We start from the raw sequence: 19,684 nt of genomic DNA, 5'->3' as shown, positions 1-19,684 counted from the left end.
TTAAAAAAAAAAAGAAAATATTTTATGCGTAATAATTGATATTTTTGTTAGAAAATATGTCCAAAACTGAGTTATCGACGTGTGTCAACTGCAAAGAAAAATATAAAAAATCGATACAACTTTATTATATTGAAACCGAAATATACAATAATTATACTTGTTACAACGGTAGATCATTTTTTTCTGTTTCACAACACACACTTATATTTTCATATAACAACAATCTCGTTTCACGAACAGTAACAGTTAGATCTGTTCACGTTTCAGCGCGCTTATCGCCTAGAAACGATTATTAATTATAAACAAATTCATCGTTATCTTATCTTGTGCGCCGTGAACGTTAATTTCGGAAGTCCTTTGATTAATACTGAATGTACAACTTCCATTACACATCCTACTGATCGAACACATAATTATTTGTAGTAATTTGCAACTGTCGACACAGTGTTTATAATTTATTATTTAACGTACCTGGTGGGCATAGTGCCAAAAAACGATCTCAAAAATTCATAAATAACAATTTAAAACTATCTATGACGATTAAACGGGGAAGATTGAAGTTGAAGGTATCAATTAAAAATGGCCGGGCGGTTGGAGGTCGACTGGGAATTTTAGAAAAGATGGATCCAAGTTATACTTTGCTCTCGAGCCAAACTGCGATTATTAACTCCGCGATAATTATTATATTTTCAATAGTCTGCAATATGAAAGCTACATTACCTAATAAATAATTCTGTAAAATTCGTTCAAATTAAAAAAATAACAATTTTCTACTTTCCATTTAACGGAGTCAATCGGTTCCTTAATCAGGTGGCTCGATTATAACACTCAAGGAATGGAGGATTTGAATAATTGTATGTACGTGGGCGGGAATCGACCTATCCTATCGCCTAAACATCTAAATACTTAATTGTACATATATCATTCGACAAATATTTACAAAAAACTTACAAAAACACTCGACACACGTTTGTAAATCTGAAAAACACCGTCGTCGTCGTCGTCTGCGTTTTGCGAACATTTGCCACACACAGCCGGGACTTACGGTCTCAAAAAATGAATACCCGTTCTTGAAAACGTCAGAAATTCATCACAAATACCTTTGTTTCATTACGCGGTGTTTCTTTTCAACCAATCGTAAATCGTAACATGATTGGTGTTTACCCATCGTATATTGGCTTCAGACTGTTCGATCGCTTGGTGAACCGTTCTCGTGGCGCTGCTCAGTTCGTGCTTATGCTCCGTCGTAAAGTCCAGCAGCTACGTACGAAAATACATCAGTTTTACTATTAATAATATTTTTCAGAATACCGTGTTATTGGAATAAAATAAAAATCGTAGTAATTTTGATTTTCAATTTCACTAAAACTAAAATATTCAGATAGATATCTTTTGTTTCACACTTACATCTTTCAGCTCGTACTTGGTGTTTATGCCTCTGGTTGCTGATTTCACTATGCTGTTAATGGTCAACAAAGACGATCCGAAACTGAAATAGAAAATGCCACGCAACAAATTGAAAACTGATAAATATTTCTTTTTCTTTGGAATAGCGCCTTTGAAAAATGTTTAAAAAACTATTTCAGTAAGCGTAGTTGAAGAGACACTTACTATTCCCGAAGACGGTACCATTTATTCCGGAAAAAGCTGAATGTCAGCGAATGGCCAATGTTGTTGTTGGCGACGGAGCTGAATACACGGGATACATCTTGCTTCCTAATCCCGGAATTCTCGGTGATCGTCCAATCTAAGTATTGGCTTAGAAGCCACATGTCTCTAGTGCAACCCAGAGCATTCAAGAGCAGATCCTTTTCTGAACCAACGTTCGTTTCGAGATATCTTTGCCAAGCAAACTCCCATTCAGCTTGTCCACCCACTCTGATGGCCGTGCAATAAACGACAGTCTTCAAATTCGGCGAAATTCTGCGAACAAATCACTTGCAATAATTGAACTTTCAACTTTACTGAAACTCGGGATCAAAATAAGTAAACGTAAACTTACGGATTTTGTTTGTTCGGATTCGACGCGTTTTGCCAATTATGGAACTGCATCATGGCATTTTGCACGCAGTCCTCGTGACCGAAGCTGCATGCCCAAGTCAGCACGTCGATTCGAGTGAAAACTGTTAACTGAGGATCTCCGGGATTATCCTTGAAGCCAACCTGCTTGTAGACGTTGTCCAAAAGTTTCAGAACATACACCTGAAAAGATATTTGCAAAAACGTGGAACATGTAAAATCGTCTCGATAGTTGAAAGGTTCTCCATTAGTTAATTTCGAATTAATTGCTTACTCGGAACTTATCGTAACCTGGCATCTTGATCAACATGTCGTCCAGATAATGCATGGCAGTGAAAGCAGCCTTCCAAGGTAAGTATTCAGTTTCATGGGCCAAATACGAGGTGACATCCAACGCGGTAGCATAATCCAGTCTTCCAGCTCTCGCTAAATTCAACGCGTCGTCGATCAATTGAGCTCGACTGATCGTAGATATATCCTTGAACGAGTTTTCGTTTAGTTGATGAATTATCATTTGCCAATTCAATCTGTCGTAGTTGACTCTATAGAATCCTAAAGAAACAATATCGAAATAATCTTTGAAGAGCAGGTTAATGAAACAGAACTTAAGCTATACGTTACGATAGGTTAACCATTAACGAACGTGCTAAACACAATTTTACACAGTCTGCGATATTACAAGTCTCACCAGTTTCCTGAACGTTGAATATTACCCACTCAGTGGAGTTTAGATTGAGATTCGAGAGCGTAATCGACTTGGTAGCCTTCATCCACTCGGAAGGCTGAGTTCTATTGAAATCCAATTGGCTTTGAGTGGTGTAGGTGATCGGTATCCACCACAATGGCTCGGTTTCGGACGTGGTTTTCATAGTGGCATTGCGAAGTAGAAAACGATCCTGGAACGAACGATGTGATTCGACGCAATGAAACGGTATTTGTGTCGTCTATGCGAGGAATTCGCTTGCAACAGACCTGCATCAACATCGCGGAGCCGTCTTCGTAATTTCTAGTGACCGTCACTACTGGGAAACCGGTCTGAAGCGTCCAGGTGTCCATAATTTCCTTAATCGTGACCGCGGGATCTAATACTTTGTCCTTGTGCGCTTGCTTCGTCAGAGCATCCCATAAATCATTTTGTTCGGCGCTTTGATATGCCCTGGCACGAAGTTACGAAATAGTAATTAGTAACGGAAAGTAACCAGTTGACGATCAAGTCGATAATTGAAAACGAATACTCACTTTCCGTTCAGATAGTTCGTTAAGCCCTGTTTGAAGACGTCGGTAGTGAGGAAATGGTCCATCATTCTTATTATCGAAGCACCTGTTCGTGAACAAACGTTAGAAAGATGATGTTTCTGTGCTTAATCGACGACAAATTAATACCTTTTTCGTAGGAAATTCTGTCGAAGATCTCGTTGATCTCGTCCGGATGGCCAACTTCGATCGATATTGGATGCGAAGATTCCAACGCGTCCAATGCGAGGACGGATTGCAAATCGTGGACGACAAACTGTTCTAAAACCTTCCACGTTGGTTCCACCTATGAAAAATTTGCAATTCACAAGTTTTTTGTAATAAGTTTGCTTGTGGATTTTCGAAATGGTCTTGACGTAAATTGGAGAACAGTGAAAGAATCTTGTTAAATTTTTCTTATGAAGGATTCGTCAACTTACTTGGTTCATACCGATGTATTCTACGTAACTGGCAAAGCCTTCGTTCAACCATAAATCCGTCCACCAACTCGGGGTGACCAGATTTCCAAACCATTGGTGGGCAAATTCGTGGGCCACCACCGTGGCTACTCGTTGCTGGTTGCTGCTGGTCGAAACATTCTCTTGATACAACATGCCGGTCTCCCTGAAAGCAGAATTAACCGAATGAATTAGAGAATTTATTCGAATCAGAGAATTTTCAGTGTTATTTTAAATGTAGCGTTGTACTTGGTTAACTTTAAAGCGGCGATTTTGAGTTAAACATTAAAAGAATGTACTGTTTGTTCGAGAGCATAGTTTATAATTACCTGTAAGTGATTAAGCCCCAGTTTTCCATGGCACCTGCTGAGAAATCAGGCAGAGCGACGTTGTCAATCTTGGGCAAGGGGAATTTAATCTTGAAGTATTGTTCATAGTACTCGAGAATCTTCGGACCGATCTTCAAACAATAGCGTGCTTGGTCGATCGCCTCGCTACGTGTCCAGACTCTGAAGTTCCCAGATTCCGATTTCAACATGGCGAAATCCGAAACTATGAAGGCCACCAGATACGTAGACATTGGCACAGAGCGTTCATAGTGATCCCAGACGTAGGAAGGTAAACCAGGTCTAAAAAATACGATATGGAAGTTGAAAAGAATTGTAAAATTAAATTTTTAAATTCTGACTAGGTCACTCACACTGGCATAGGCTCCCCCTTCGTAGGCATATTCGAGATGGATGTCATGTTCCTGGGCCGTGCGATGCTGATTTGGAACCTGGCTTTCAGGGCTGGCTCGTCGAAGCAGGGAAAAGCGCGTCGAGCGTCCGTCGCTTGGAATTGCGTCGCGGCGATCCATCTACAATAGAAAAGCAGAAGACAGTCAGGTGAACAGTCCTGTCTGTTTCCACCAGTTTCTGGGACGAGTGTTTCTCGGGTGTGACACGGATGAAAAGTAAACTCCTCTTTCGAGTTATTCTCATCAGAAGCATCTCTCTTATTGATAAACGATAAATAACGGATATACACTTATAAAAATAAAAGTAAATTAAATTGCCTGGGCATTTACCTCGTCTGATTGCCAACCGTGTACGAGCTTCTATAGAACCCTTGGAGATAGTTGTTCAGATAGCCAACAAACTTTAGATGCACCACGTATTGTTTGCCCCCCTCCAACGTGTCCGACATTTTAATCACGTGAAACTGCCGTTCAGTGTCGTTTTTCTGTTCCACGATTCCAATTGCTCTGGTCTTGTTGCTCGTAGCTGAATACTCCTTGATGTTCGTGAAACTTTCATCGATGTCCATGCTGACCGCGTGCAACGTAACATTTGTTGTGTCCTCGGTTACGTTTATTAGTATCTTGACCTAAAAATAAAAAGGGGAACCGTGCAACCAAACAGCCAACCGATTTAACAATCTTCTTTTTCAACCACTTGGTCCAGATCGTTTTAAAATTATGTATTCCATTCATTCTAAAATTATTGATTTTCTAGCGTCATATTTATCGAAATATTTACAACAGAAATCTTTAAATGTACAGATGAATAAAATTGTAATATCCGTGTGGAAAGAATTTGTTAACCCAATTATTCTTTAATCACGGAGCACGACTATTCGGCAAGGAACGAAGAAACAGCATTTCGAACTTTCTAGTTGGAATCGCTTACCGAACAAGTTCGAGTACTTTCACCCTCACAGAGAACCACGTAATCGTCGTCGTCGTCGTCCTCGTTTTCAATATTATTTCACGAATCCATGAAAAGGAAAAATGGAACCCAGAAGGGGCCGAGAATTAAGTATTCGCCTCTTGATCTACATCCTTTGACGCGAGTATCGGGATTTAGAATTCTCTTTTGTTCGTGAAATGAAAGAAAGAAACTAATCAAACAATATTAAGGGTAACAGTAATCGTGGTTGTTCGATAATCGATAACAAAGGTTTTTCTTTATCGTCCGTGAATATTATTATAGATAGTACAAGTTTTAATATCCTACGAAGTGGTTAACAATTATAAATAAATTATTTACGTTGCATACAGGGTGTTCAGCCACCCCTGAGAGCCAAAATAAGACGAAAATCAAGAATACCAATTTGTTGATTAAGGCTTTGTTAAAGTTATTAACGTTCAAAATTCCGCCTGTAGATCGGCAATCTGCGAACAGCTGCATGCGAATGATAGTGGTTCTCACTCACAAGACTCGCAACTTTAAACGTTAATATCTTTTTAACGAAGCCTCAATTAAAAAATTACTGTTCTTGATTTTCGACTTATTTTGACCCCAAGAATCTCCCATTAAAATTTTTCCCAAAAGTGGCCGAGCACTCTGTAGATACAATGGAGAAGAGAGGTATGCAGGCAGTGTAGTACCTCGCCATTGAAAGTGAAGTTTCCCTCCCATATAAAGGGTGTCAACCTGAGCTCGTAAGAGTCTGGCACGACGGATCTGGGCAGTCTGACGTCCAGTTTCTTCTTGGGGAACAAGTCCGGGGACGACGCGTCGCGGGATTCGAAATCGGAATTCCTGTGATCGTTGCACGACTTGACGAGCTCCTCCTCGAGGCATGGCGCGAAATGATAGACCAAGAGTCCCGTTACTACCAGGGATATCAGGACCGCTGCACCCAGGAGGAAACCACCGTAAGGTGAAATCGTGCATCCTCGCTTCCGGCCGAACGTTGTCGTGTGGGCGTCCATCATTGCCAAAACCTCGCGGGACTGGGTCATATCATGTGCAAACCTGAAAACCGCAGAAACAAGTTCGATGATTCCCGTTAGATTCCGGTATTTGGTCGATATACATATTCTATAAAAATATCCATTTAAAGAATACGCTACAAATTCGAACAAAGCCCTCTTGGTAAATTCTATTACACGTACCTAAAGATTTCAACAACTTTTTAAGTAATATAACATCTTAAAAAAAATTTAATAATTATGTATTTTTTTTCCATCTCCTTGCAATTTCAATTTACCTTTCTTATTCTTTGCAATTGTTATTATTAACTAAATTTAGAAATCGTGTCATTTTTACGAAAAATAAATAATCATACGTCGTTTTATCGTAGATAATGTAACGTGATAAATGTTCAGTTTGTTGAAACGTATAGTTCGACGAAAAGCTGTTCGTCCTCGGTGCTATTATTCGATCGGTTATCATCGCGAGTTTCTACTCCGTAAACATTGAATTATTAGCATCTATGACGAAATACTCCAAGGCTGTCGTTGGATCATTGTCCCGGATAAATTTCCTGGCTGCTGGTGTAAACAGGGTGAAGGCAACCGATCATTAAAAGTAATTTCACGTTCGAACTGAGCACGTCAAGGAAACGCGAGGGCCGTGTATAAAACGACCAGAAAGAATCCTTGCTAAATCTCAGAAGTATGTACTATTATATTATACTAATGAAATTTTAAGTATCGATGAGATATACATACACATATTATTACTGTTTATAAGTTTTTTCTACCGTCCAAGGACGTTCCCTGCTCGAATACAACGTTCAAACGATAACCAACGATCGGACAACTCAACGAAAAATAATTTTACAAACTGTTCTCTGAAAAATGAAACTTGTAAATATTTAACAATTAAATAAAATTATTCTATAATATAAACAAACGTATAATTCTGCAGAAAATTAAAAGTAAATGATCGTTGAAAACTGAAGTTCTCGCTATTACTGAATCTTCAGATTGAAACGTATTTTTAATGAACGATCCAGAGTTTCATAACGATCTTCTACCTACCATCAACAATCGTCGAAGGTTGCTTAAAGGCGGTGAGAATACTGTCCTCGGAACTCGCGTAAATAGATCACGGCGAGCACTTATTAGCGAACGATAGTTTTCAAATAACCGATAAACCGACGAAAGCTCGCTGCGAGAACCTTCTGTACGCGCCGACGGCTTGCGAGCGACTGCCAAGGACCGACGCGCAACTTCCTGTCCGATCGCCCGGCCGGCTGTCGATCGTCCTATCGCCTTCCGTAACCTTACATCCTTTCGATCCCGATCCTCGTTTCCCGTCCAGCTGACAATATTCACTGCCAGACCAAAACCCTACAATATTTTGCAAGAACAAAATTTGAATCTTAGACCACTGTAAACTACACAACCTAAAGTTTGTTCCAGTAATTATTTTTAGAAGCTTGCTAAAATCCACAAATTCTATCCAAATTTATTTAGAATTAATTTTTTAGTTCCATAGTGGTAAAACTGTCATCTATATATGTGTGACATGGCAGTGAAAGTGTTAAATATGTATCGTCCTTCCACGAGAAGAAGGCATAGCGTGTTTACATCCCCACTCCTGACGCAGTCCGTTGACTCACTATTGATATGCTAATTTCCAATTGTCTAAATACAAAAATTTAATTTCCTTTTAATTTGAGAAGTTTGCTCTGGCAGACGTGTTAACACTTTCACTGTCACGTCACTCATACATGGGTGACAGGATTTACCATTATGATACAATTTTAACAAATTAGCTTACAATGGTCTAAAATCAAAATTTTACTTTTGCAGAATATTACGCGGTTTTGATCTGACAGTGAACGTTTTAATTAGCTATTCTATGCAATGTATTAAATGATATGTATAGCTGATTGATCCCTGACGGAAGCTAAACCACTACACATGGAAGCATCGCTATAGCTCGAGCAACGGCACGAGATACAGTACCCAATAATCCTCCAAATCACCAGGAGGTGGGTAATTGATTCAGGCGCGTGTCCCTAATTGATTGAAATCATCTTTGCTACCCGCGGCGGTTTATGATGAATCATCACGCGAAGCCCCTTCAATTTCACACCGACGATAACTGATAATGCAATTCTATTTACCAAACAAACAAACAAAACGTAGATCAAACGTCACAGAAAAATCTTCCAAAGTATTGCGTGTAACAAACACGACGAATAAAGGAGGATCCGACGCCATTTCTCGATTTCATTAGAAAAGACATCAAATTTCTTCTCGGGAGGCTTTCGATAGGGGCGAATTCAAATTCTCTGCGTATAATTCGATCCCTCGGGACGTGTCCCACCCACATAGGACCAAGATTAGGTTACAGTTCATTCTGGTGTACTCTTACGGAACAAAACACCGCCATTTATTTCAACCGACCTGGGCTCAACTAACAAACAAAGCACATGGTTATTTTAAATAAAAACCTTTCATTAAAAAATACAGCTTGTAAACCTTTGTTTTACCTATTACTATTGTTTACTTCAGGACAAGGAATCTTTTCTTTCATTCCAGAGGAACCACCTGCTCTAATACACCATTATCATAATCGGTACGCTACGCCGTGGGATGTTGACAATTTCTCTACAGTCGAACGTAATTTTTAATTACAAAATGGACGTTGCTGGTATCGCAAACTTCTCCCCAAAAGAATCTAAAAGAAGCAACCGGATCAGCTTACGGCGATATTAACAGTCAGCGCATTTTATTACTCGTTTCATCGGTCACGAGACGCTCGGTATTAACGGTGTATCTGCTCCGTCCGTTTCTTATCATCGTATGTTGTTTTTTCTCGAATTAATGGCCATTGCAAGAAAATGAAACACCACGGAAAACGTGTTGCAACGCGTCAGAGCTCCGACAACCGATTTCGCAAGTTACATTCGCCATCGTGTGTTGCAACAGTAATTATTTTGAAACTTGTCATCGACCTTAAAATGTTTGTTAATTTAACAACACCATTGATAAATTTAACAGTACAGGCCTGTTCTATTTAACCCTTAGCACTCTTATGTCGAGTGTGATATCGGTTCTTATCTCAGGAGATACTTTGTAGAGTCCAAAGAGATATACACTTGAAAGTTACAAAATACAATAGTAGTGCAAATAAAACAGATACCGAATTGATAACGTTCGACTATCCACACCTGTAGCTCTTTACATATTACATCTTTGTACTAAAGGGTTTAATCCCGTTAATAAATGATCAATAACGCGTTTATCTAGAAGAAAATACCTGGGTCTGAAATAAACGCTACGTCGAATAAAATGTTGCACGCTTTCTTTTCATCAACACCAATGCAGAAATTAACTAATTAACTTCTTAAGTTTGAAAGATTTTCATTGAAAGTTTCAACGAGCCTTTTTGCTTATACGAGAACCGATTAGGGAAGGTCAGTTATTTGTCACGACGGTACTCGTGACTCGGTTCACCGAGTAACTGATAGACCAACCATATCCAACGCTATCATTATCCACTTGCCTCCATGCCATATATCCCTCTCCCTTACCCCTGTTACGCTACGTCCACATAGTACGTAGGTACGATCGTAAAAGTAAATCGCATAATCGGATAACGAGAGCTACCTCCTTCGTGCTTGAATGAATAACCCGAGATAACTCGATTCTCAAATCTAGCTCTTCCACTTCCTCCCTTCCTTCTTAGCGGACTTCAATGAAGTTCAGTTTCTTTAAACGTGCCAGTAATAGGACCAACTTTAGGCAAAATCAAATACTGAACATCTAAATTAATCACGTTCGTTCGTACGAAAATATTTGCAGAAGGAAAGCCAAGATTGCTGAAAACTATAAACAAAAGCGAATTTAATATATTGTTTCAAGAGTTCGAATAAAAAACAATTATTCGTAATTATACTCTAAGATACACCTATCTTCATTGCTGACGACAGTAACACGGTTTTTATAGTTTGCACAAAACAGTAGGTCGTTGACCCTTCGCTAAAATATCCACATTGTATAGTGTCCTTACACTAAAAATATATCATTTCTTCGATTGAATAGTTAGAATCTAATTTGACAATTTCTGTGTGTTGATGGATGACGATGGTTTGCAAATGTTTAGGAATCTATCTTCAGTGCGTATCTAGCGATAACGCGTCTACGAATAAATTACCATATCAGTCAGCTGCAACATTAAAAATACCGTGTTACGCTGCAACACTATCCGTCAAAGAATTTTTATTCCGTTACCGCCATTTCTTCGTTATCTCCTACCAATAAGAAGTACGCGGGTCGTTCGCTAGAGTGCTTCGAACGATTAGAAACGTTCGCAGACGGTTTCCGTACTCTCGTGTGTACCACACATTTTCAACTTTACTATCCTGGCACACCACCAATTCCAATTCACTGTGAGTACACGCATTCTTTTTCTCACTAATTTCCTCGCAGAAACGACCATTGTCTTGCAAACCGCGACCGACCCGGGCGTTAAGAATTTTATAAAATTTACGTAAAACGTTAACAAACATTCCAACAGTACTCGACGATCATAACTACTAAGAGTTTCATTCAAAGTCTTGTACGTATGCTTCTTTCGATTTTTTCTTCTTATTTTCTTTTTTTTTATTATTGTACACGTTCTGCAACAGTGAATAGACATCGACAGGCTGACGATATTTCATGCTTTCGCGGTGCAAGAGCGTCTCCAAATCCCTTTAAGCATATTGGATCACCCCGATTCGAGCCAGCGTGGTCTGGGTCAAGCTTCGCCTAACGCTACATCTATATTCGCACGGTTCTATCGAAACTCGCCGACACGACGATTACATTGTAATAATATTTGTAGTTAGCGAGAAAAACCGTTTGATACATATTAAAATGTATTGTACCGCCATGAAAAAAAATTACTATTATACAGGGTGTTCGGCAACCGCTGGAAAAAATTATAACAAAAGATTTTTGAGGCCAAAATAAGACGAAAATCAAGAATACTAATTTGTTGATGGAGGCTTCGTTAAAAAGTTATTAACGTTCAAAGTTACGCACGTAATGAATTTTTTTCTCGAAAGTGGGTAGGAATTCGGGGGTATGTCTAATGACCAAAAATGATTATAATTGACCCCTGCAACTAAAAATAATTTTTTTAAAATGATTTGAAATTTTTTAATTTTATCGAAAAATATCAACCTTCTCGAATTTTTTTCTCGAAAACGCGTAGGAATTCGGGGGTATGTCTATTCAAGAAAAATGCTTGTAATTAACCCCTGCAACTAAAAATAATTTTTCCAAAATGATTTGAAACTTTTCAATTTCGCCGAAAAATTTCACCTAATCGAATTTTTTTCTCGAAAACGCGTAGGAATTCGGGGGTATGTCTATTGAAGAAAAATGCTTGTAATTAACCCCTGCAACTAAAAATAATTTTTTTAAAACGATTTGAAATTTTTTAATTTTGTCGAAAAATTTCACACCACGAATTTTTTTCTCGAAAACGCGTAGGAATTCGGGGGTATGTCTATTGAAGAAAAATGTTTGTAATTAACCCCTGCAACTAAAAATAATTTTTCCAAAATGATTTGAAACTTTTCAATTTCGCCGAAAAATTTCACCTAATCGAATTTTTTTCTCGAAAACGCGTAGGAATTCGGGGGTATGTCTATTGAAGAAAAATGCTTGTAATTAACCCCTGCAACTAAAAATAATTTTTTTAAAACGATTTGAAATTTTTTAATTTTGTCGAAAAATTTCACACCACGAATTTTTTTCTCGAAAACGCGTAGGAATTCGGGGGTATGTCTATTGAAGAAAAATGTTTGTAATTAACCCCTGCAACTAAAAATAATTTTTCCAAAATGATTTGAAACTTTTCAATTTCGCCGAAAAATTTCACCTAATCGAATTTTTTTCTCGAAAACGCGTAGGAATTCGGGGGTATGTCTATTGAAGAAAAATGCTTGTAATTAACCCCTGCAATCAAAAACAATTTTTTCCGAATGATTTAAAATTTTTTAATAACTTTTTAACGAAGCCTCGGTAAAAAGATTGATATTTCTGATTCCTGTCTTATTTTGGCCTCTAGAATCTCCCATTAAAATTTTTCCCAGGGGTGGCCGAACACCCTGTATGTATGCATGTATGCATTCTCAATTTTTGTGTACCGTTGAACAGATCTGTATCCATCGCCGACGTCTTCTAATTCCCTTTTAGGAATATTTCCTGCTTGGCAACTATCCTGGAATGTCGATACATGATTCCTCTTACGGTTCTTACAAGATTACCCGCCACGCCAACGTAATAATCATTCCTGTTTCCTTCAGTATGTCGGTATCGACATACATCACCATCGCGATTTCCAACAACATCCGCAAATCTGAACAAAATAAAATAAAACTCGTACAACAGAGGGTTAAATATCGTGTAATAAAAATTCGATTCGATCCTTTTGATAGAAGATATCAACAAGAGTCAATATTTTATGATGTCAATGTTGAACGTTTGAAAACTAACAGATTTTTAATTATTGTTTACATTTATTATCGAGAACCTTTCGAATTTAATCTAATTTTTTTAGCTCCTAGTGAAAAGGCGTATGGCAAGGGTGTTAAAGAAAACTGTCGACTTTGGCGAGGCCCGCAGCTATGCAAAATTAGCATAATCTTGTCGCGTAAACGAGTAACAAGCAAACGTTGGACAATAATTTTCCCTTCTACAAATTATTGCCACATACGTTACAAAAGTATGTCGTAATTGCTCCTTTCTAAGCAATTACTCGCGAGGAATTCACAGTTATGGAAAATCCAAGAGAGAAATATTTGTTATTTTTTTTTTTTTTTTAAATAACACCACGGTATTTTCCCGAATAATTTTCAATCAACTTTGCCGGATTTACTTTGTTGTAATTTTTCAAGAATACGAATAAACTGTCCATCGTTTATTTTTGTTTAAATATTCTTTCCTGTTCCATATAAAATTGATGTCTGTGAATAATTGAAAATGTTACGAATAATGAATAATACGTGGTAAGTTGCATAATTCAGAAGCGAAATCTCGTTTCAACGGACACGCCTGAACGACGCAAGGTTGAAATAGAGCGGTTTATTTAAATAAAAAATAGCGTTAAATTTTATAATCCGGAATAATGTCACTATGCTATAACGGGTGTTTCGTTTGAAGTATTAAAAGTATTTTCCTAGAAATCAACGTCCAATTAAATTAAGTGGCTAAAATGGTGGCACAAAATTGCTCTAAAAATTTGTCAAAGTTATTTTTTCTCGATATGATAGGTATAAATATTATTCTACAGTTTTCACTTGTCTCAACATTTGTATCTTTCGATTCTTAGCCAGAAAGAAATTACTTGCCCGTAAATACCGAATTTTTTTAATTTTATCCGGTCTTCAGACTTTGATCGAGAAGTAACAAGAATTAAAACGTTTTATCAGTCATTATCGTTTCGTAAAACACTCGGGCAATTTACGTTTATGTACATAGGGCACTTGTGGATTACAGTGTACAAATACTTGTGCGTATCTCGATAGTACTTGAAAGGCACACGGATCTATTACACGTGATCCAACGTGCACCTTTCTTAACGGTTTGCTCCAGTTTATCTCGCGGCAAGCACATCAGTCATGAAACGCGTCTCGATGAACAATCAACTAACCAGCCAAAGCAAAATTGCTACCGTGCCATCGAGTTTTCGTCCATTAACGTCGAGGTCAAAATTTAAAACGATTTCTAATTGAATCAAGAGCCACTCGACGAACTGAGAAAATTTTCTGCCCGCCGAGTATCGTTCGATTAATCGCCTTTCAGCCTTATCTCCGTCAGTACGGTGCAAGCGTAAATAGGAGTTGGCCAAAACCTCCAACAAGTCGTGGTGAGTATCTCGATTGCTTGGCATCCCTTGCGAAAAAATTAACAAAATATTTCGGAATCAATTATCTCATTTATCTTGATATAATAAAATAAAAAAAAATAACCTGTTACCTGACGAAGGAAATGGGTTTCGTTATTTCTGTGAAACTCAATAACGAATGATCGTGGCTAAAATAGAATAAAATACAGTGTTCGATTTCGACAGTGGCTTGTTTGCTTCTGCGTATGCAAATGCATGTGTACATTGTGAAACGATAATTAATACAAGGCCAAGAGATAATGCGTGACTTTAGGTCATTTCGTTTCTACTTTTGCCGCGCGAGTTCATTGGCATTGGTCGCCCGATCGCTCATAACGAATATAACGAACGTTGTTCACTGATTCCGTGATGCAACGCCGCGTGGAAAGGAATATCGTGTGAAAGTTGCCAGCCAAACGCGCCTGATTGATGTTTGCCAAGTTAGACACCGTGTACGTTCGGGTGTTAGACACCGTGTACGTGAAGAGAGTCGTTAAATAAAATAAAAATAACCTCAGGGGATATTCTAGGTGAGAACACTTTCCATAAGAACAATACTTTCATACGCACTAACGTTTGTTAAAATGTTACTTCTCCAATTATTTAGATACACAGACACACTTGGAATGTGTCGATAAAACTTTGATCACTTTCGACGGAATTCTATGCACCTTAAGAGTACTGTCCTCCGCTGACTTGAAGTCCCGTGGCAGGAATGCGAGAAAAGTAGAAGGGATATATCTATTCCCACGTACACATTGGTTCGCTATTCGTCGCGGCAGTTACACACACATGTGGTCTACCTGAGAGCAAGAGAGCAAGATAGATAGATGAGCAGTCAGACTCCTCTTGCTCCTGTGCCGTCCCACGGGATTTCAAGTCAGCGGAGCACGGTACTCTTCATAGAAGGTAGCGTTAATAATAATAATATTCTTCCTTTCAGATCACGCACGCAATGGCAAAGCAACATCGATGAAGATAATTGTTTCGTGATAATCGAAACCTAAACAAAGGAAATTGAAATTAGTGAAATTCTGGGGGTGTTTGGAAAATATTAGGAATAAATGGATAAATAGTCCCACCGAGAGACAGACGGATAACACCTATACAGTTCTGTCGGATTGTGGAAACCTGTAAACTGTGGAACAGAAAGGTGTAAATTAAAATAAATATGGCGAGCGTGGACAATAACCTGGAGGAGTTAATGGGCCAGCTGGGCGAGTTCGGTAAATACCAAGGTTGGCAGTTCTCCCTGCACATAATCGGTGCCCTGACGGCGGGGCTTCACATGTTGACGCTGTTGACAGTCGCGGCCGTGCCCCCGCACAAGTGCAACGTCCCTGGATTCACGTCTGTGATTGATTCTTTCAACATCACGTCCTCCACGTGGAATTCCTCCTTGTTGGAGACCGTTCCGCGACCCATCGACTCCTGCCACTATCTAGACGCGAACGAGACGATCAGAGACTGTGATGCGTGGATCTACGACACCCGATACTTCGAATCGTCCCGCGGCATGGAGTGGAACTTTGTTTGCTCGCAACGGTGGATGGGTTCCGTGGCTCAATCCACCTACATGTTCGGTGTGTTCGTGGGGGCGGTGACTCTGGGCAGTCTGGCGGACAAATACGGCCGAAAGATAATATTCTACGTGTCCTCTGTCGCCCAACTGTTCCTCGGAGTGTTCGTGGCCTTGGTGAACGAGTACTATACCTTTCTGTTCCTGCGGTTCCTCTACGGAATCTTTGGATCCGCGGGCGCGTACATAACAGGGTTCGTCCTGACGATGGAGCTGGTGGGTCCGTCGAAAAGGACCGTGTGCGGGGCCATGTTCCAGCTGGCTTTCGCCGTCGGTTTCATGTTAGTAGCCGTGTGGGGAGTTGTGATAAAGGACCGCATGTGGCTGCAGATCGTTTACGGGCTCCATAGCTCGCTCCTGATTGGCCACTGGTGGCTCATGGACGAGTCGCCTAGGTGGCTGTGGGCCCAAGGTCGCGTCTCCGAGGCCATCGCTATCGTACAGAGGGCTCTGAAGATGAACGGGTCCAACGTGGACGTGGACGCGGCCAAACTGATCACCGAGGCCAAGATTCGTCGCCTGGACAGGGAGGAGGACAACGACGAATCGTACGGGGCTCTGGACCTCTTCAAAACGCCGAATCTCAGGAAGAAGACGCTGAACGTGTGTCTCAACTGGTTTGCCAATTCTCTCGTTTATTATGGTTTATCGTTGAACGCGGGCAACCTGGTGGGCAATCCGTTCCTGATGATGTTCCTGAGCGGTCTGGTGGAGCTACCCGCGTACATTTTCATGTGTTTCTCTATGGACCGGACCGGAAGACGCTGCATGGTCTGCTCCTTTATGCTGATCGGCGGTGTGTGCTGTATAATTGCTTCCATTGTTCCCAAAGGCACCGACCTGGCTGCAACCATGATCGTCGTTATAGTTTTATTTGGAAAGGCTTGCATAGCTTGCTCGTTCGCGGTCATTTACAATTACACGGCCGAGTTGTTCCCCACGGTCGTCAGGAACACTGCTCTGGGGATCGGATCCATGTGCGCGAGGCTCAGCGGAGCCCTCACGCCAATGATCATGTTGCTGGATTCGTTGAATCCAAAGGTGCCAGCGATTCTTTTTGGTTTCGTGGCTCTGGTATCCGGGTTTCTATCGCTCTATCTTCCGGAGACTGTCAACCAGCCCATGCCAGAGACCATTGAGGATGGAGAGAACTTTGGAAAGCACGACACCTGCTTCACCACTTGTGCTGGCTCAAGGAAGACTAGCACCACCTATCAAGTCACTATGAGCCAACTGGGTGACAAAGAGGAAAAGGAAAGGCTCAACCAAGATGCAAAGTAATCGTTACCTTGTCAAATCTATCAACATGACAAAGACTCTGTAGGTAGTGGACCGACAACATCATTTCAAACGAGCTGTGATTCCCAATTTAAATAGAATTAGTGCCTTTCTAACTATAAAAAAATTAAAAGAAACATTATTAAAATTCAAACTAATCCATGTACATTAATAATGCACAAAAACCTTCTTGCTATTCCTCTAACACTTCCAGAGAAAACGAAAACCCTCTATATCCAGCTGCATCTTTCTCGCATTATTATTTCTTTCTCTTAATTAATTTACTACTTCAGTTCCACCCAAACTAATAAAACGTTTTATAAGTCTACGATTCAAAGAAAGTTTTAATGCTGATGATATCGTTATTTTCTTACACAAGTGAAAAGAAAAATCTTCTGAACCACTATGGAAAGTGGACGGTACACAAGGAGTAGCCATTTTTGTAAACATTTACAAAAGTGAGAAACCCATCAACTACGAATAAAAAGAAGCTCGTTCTAGGAAACTTGGGTGGAAAATCATTAGTAATTATAACTACACTTTTTTCTTCACCAATCGACTAATTTATTTGGGTGATTATACTGTGCACAGCTCGAAGGAAAGAGGTAAACACAACCATGTGACCGCAATGAGGCGAAACGGCGAAAGGTTATGGACTAAATAGATACGAATATGACAGATTTTTATACTAGTTAACAACAGTACAATTCTTTCGGATAATTATAACATTTACAATATGTTTTTAGTGGTCTTGCCACCAGTTTCTCAATCCTTGGCCAAAGTTTTATAGAATTCGAGTTATTACGCGTAACGATCTACGACGCAAACCGACTAATAACGTGGTAGATAGAAACTACTCGAAGGTCTTGCCGCAGCGCCACCAACGTCCACCATAGAAACTAAACGAAGAGGAGGGAAATTTTAATTTTGCCTCAATATTACGACTATTAAATGCTAATACCAAAACATAATTATTAACCTCTCAATCAACTCTAGTAAGTGCTAACCATGCTGAATGAGACGCAGTGAAGCTGTCAGAGTCCAATTTTGCACTGGATAAACAGAGACGCACAAATCCAAAGTCATAAGAATGACAGTAACGTGACAATTTTGATTTTCTGCCAATAAATTTTATCGTTTTGCAAATATTACGAAACTGGAAGTTATATAATACCAAATTGCACGAAAATAGCAAAAAAATACTATTATACTATCACGACAGTTTATTGTCACATAAAAATGTGGCTTTATACTTTTAAAAAATATATTATTCATGAGAATAGCATTAAAAGAATGTTAAACAATGAAATATGGCATAATAATGAATGTCATTCTTAGCAAATGAAAGTTCAGAAGCATAATCGATTTTAGTGGGCTGTTATGATATTTCTTATAATCGAAAATACACTCGTAAAATTACTAACGTTACAAAATAAATGCAACTAATTGGCCGCTTTGACAACTTAAACTTTAGATTCTGTTAAGCTACTACAAAAAATAAGAAAAATCAATGTAATTAATATAGTAAGGGACAAACCTGCATTATATCCTATCACACAACAACATAATTATTTCACTATATCACAGCTTATTTTCACTTGTTGCACAAATAAAGACTTGATAAAAAAAACACCGAAGATTATTCTAGTCAGGTTATGTTTACAACGAAAGTAGACTCCGCCTTTGTTGCCAAATTTATAATTATCTAGAGTCAATTATCACAGTTCGACATGAGCTATTCGGGTGATGAACTTCGCAGTAAGATTCTAGTTGTTCGATAGTTATTTCAACATCCACCTTTAGAGCTTCTTTGTTTATTTCGCAACACATTTTACGTAATTTTCTAAACTAGTCGATCAAGGAGTCACACGAGCCATTTTCGACGCGCACGCGCGAAACACGACTCGCGAATAACGGACACAGTCAATTCAGAACTAGCCATCCTAAACGAGAGTCTGATTTTTCACTTGAAAAAGAGAGAACAATTTATTTAAACAAACAATTTATTTAAAAATAACAGTTTAAAAATTTAGTCTAAGTGTCAGATCAATGATACCTGTAAATATTAAGAGTAAGCCAAAATACTATAATTAAGATTGATATCCATAACGTATAAGCTAGTAATAAGAATGTCATCACAGAGGGCACTCCTCTGTAATGATTTCCTAGTAACTTTTACTTTAGTTAAGATTTTCCCCAGAGTGGCAATGGGGTTGTAACGCCATCTGGAGTAACCTATGGAAGACTCTAAGGTGGCGCTCTGCTTCGCGCGTAAAATATTCCCGCCGAAAAAATACATTGGGTGAAAGATCTACTCTTATACCTTGTCTATGACAATATTCTAGAATCTTTGATGAATCAATGAGGATCAAAACTAACCTAGTAAAGAAGCTCTATATTCATGATGATCTATGCAAGGCGGATCGCAGCCAATTTGCTAATATTATTTAGTTTTTAATTAATAATTGCATTACCCAGTTAAGAGCGATACGATTATTAATTAAACGATAAAT

At 39.0% G+C, this 19,684-nt stretch overlaps 2 protein-coding genes across 6 annotated transcripts; one reads left to right on the top strand and one right to left on the bottom strand.

The window, feature by feature from the left end:
• Positions 1-103: 103 nt before the first annotated feature.
• On the bottom strand, positions 104-19,081 carry Superdeath (Suppressor of ER stress-induced death). 3 transcript variants are annotated; one of them, XM_076781006.1, is made up of 17 exons: positions 8,925-9,603; positions 8,395-8,848; positions 7,462-7,773; positions 6,082-6,451; positions 4,780-5,078; positions 4,411-4,569; positions 4,040-4,339; positions 3,693-3,876; positions 3,403-3,559; positions 3,259-3,340; positions 2,992-3,175; positions 2,708-2,915; positions 2,294-2,571; positions 2,003-2,202; positions 1,612-1,923; positions 1,408-1,489; positions 104-1,260 (listed from the first exon to the last, which is right to left on the bottom strand). In XM_076781006.1, exons 4-17 carry the CDS (start codon positions 6,436-6,438, stop codon positions 1,111-1,113), a joined length of 2,952 nt encoding a protein of 983 aa, XP_076637121.1. In that variant the 5' UTR covers positions 6,439-6,451; positions 7,462-7,773; positions 8,395-8,848; positions 8,925-9,603; the 3' UTR covers positions 104-1,110. The 3 variants fall into 3 exon arrangements, with proteins under 3 accessions (XP_076637121.1, XP_076637122.1, XP_076637120.1); XM_076781007.1 differs by lacking the exons at positions 7,462-7,773; positions 8,395-8,848; positions 8,925-9,603 and adding exons at positions 12,576-12,787; positions 15,507-15,639; XM_076781005.1 differs by lacking the exons at positions 7,462-7,773; positions 8,395-8,848; positions 8,925-9,603 and adding an exon at positions 18,709-19,081.
• Positions 10,755-17,534, top strand: LOC143349620 (organic cation transporter protein). 3 transcript variants are annotated; one of them, XR_013080952.1, is made up of 2 exons: positions 10,755-10,826; positions 14,171-14,296. XR_013080952.1 is itself a non-coding variant. In XM_076781010.1 (2 exons), the coding sequence occupies exon 2, from the start codon at positions 15,486-15,488 to the stop codon at positions 17,172-17,174; it is 1,689 nt and encodes a 562-aa protein (XP_076637125.1). In that variant the 5' UTR covers positions 10,756-10,826; positions 15,258-15,485; the 3' UTR covers positions 17,175-17,534. The 3 variants fall into 3 exon arrangements, 2 of the variants coding, with proteins under 2 accessions (XP_076637125.1, XP_076637126.1); XM_076781010.1 differs by lacking the exon at positions 14,171-14,296 and adding an exon at positions 15,258-17,534 and having other exon boundaries at positions 10,756-10,826; XM_076781011.1 differs by lacking the exons at positions 10,755-10,826; positions 14,171-14,296 and adding exons at positions 11,231-11,247; positions 15,258-17,534.
• Positions 19,082-19,684: the final 603 nt, after the last annotated feature.

Source organism: Colletes latitarsis, chromosome 13, assembly GCF_051014445.1.
Source record: "Colletes latitarsis isolate SP2378_abdomen chromosome 13, iyColLati1, whole genome shotgun sequence".
Lineage (NCBI taxonomy): Eukaryota > Metazoa > Arthropoda > Insecta > Hymenoptera > Colletidae > Colletes > Colletes latitarsis.
This window is presented reverse-complemented; position numbering and strand designations above follow the sequence as displayed.

What these genes read in the sequence shown, in the direction of transcription:
- Superdeath (XM_076781005.1), bottom strand. Translation starts at nt 6,438, where the DNA reads ATGACCCAGTCCCGCGAGGTTTTGGCAATGATGGACGCCCACACGACA. An exon ending in GCTCCGCGATGTTGATGCAG is followed by an intron (nt 2,916 to 2,991) that starts GTCTGTTGCAAG and finishes CGTTCGTTCCAG; the next exon opens with GATCGTTTTCTACTTCGCAA. An exon ending in ATTCAACGTTCAGGAAACTG is followed by an intron (nt 2,572 to 2,707) that starts GTGAGACTTGTA and finishes TTGTTTCTTTAG; the next exon opens with GATTCTATAGAGTCAACTAC.
- LOC143349620 (XM_076781010.1), top strand. Translation starts at nt 15,486, where the DNA reads ATGGCGAGCGTGGACAATAACCTGGAGGAGTTAATGGGCCAGCTGGGC.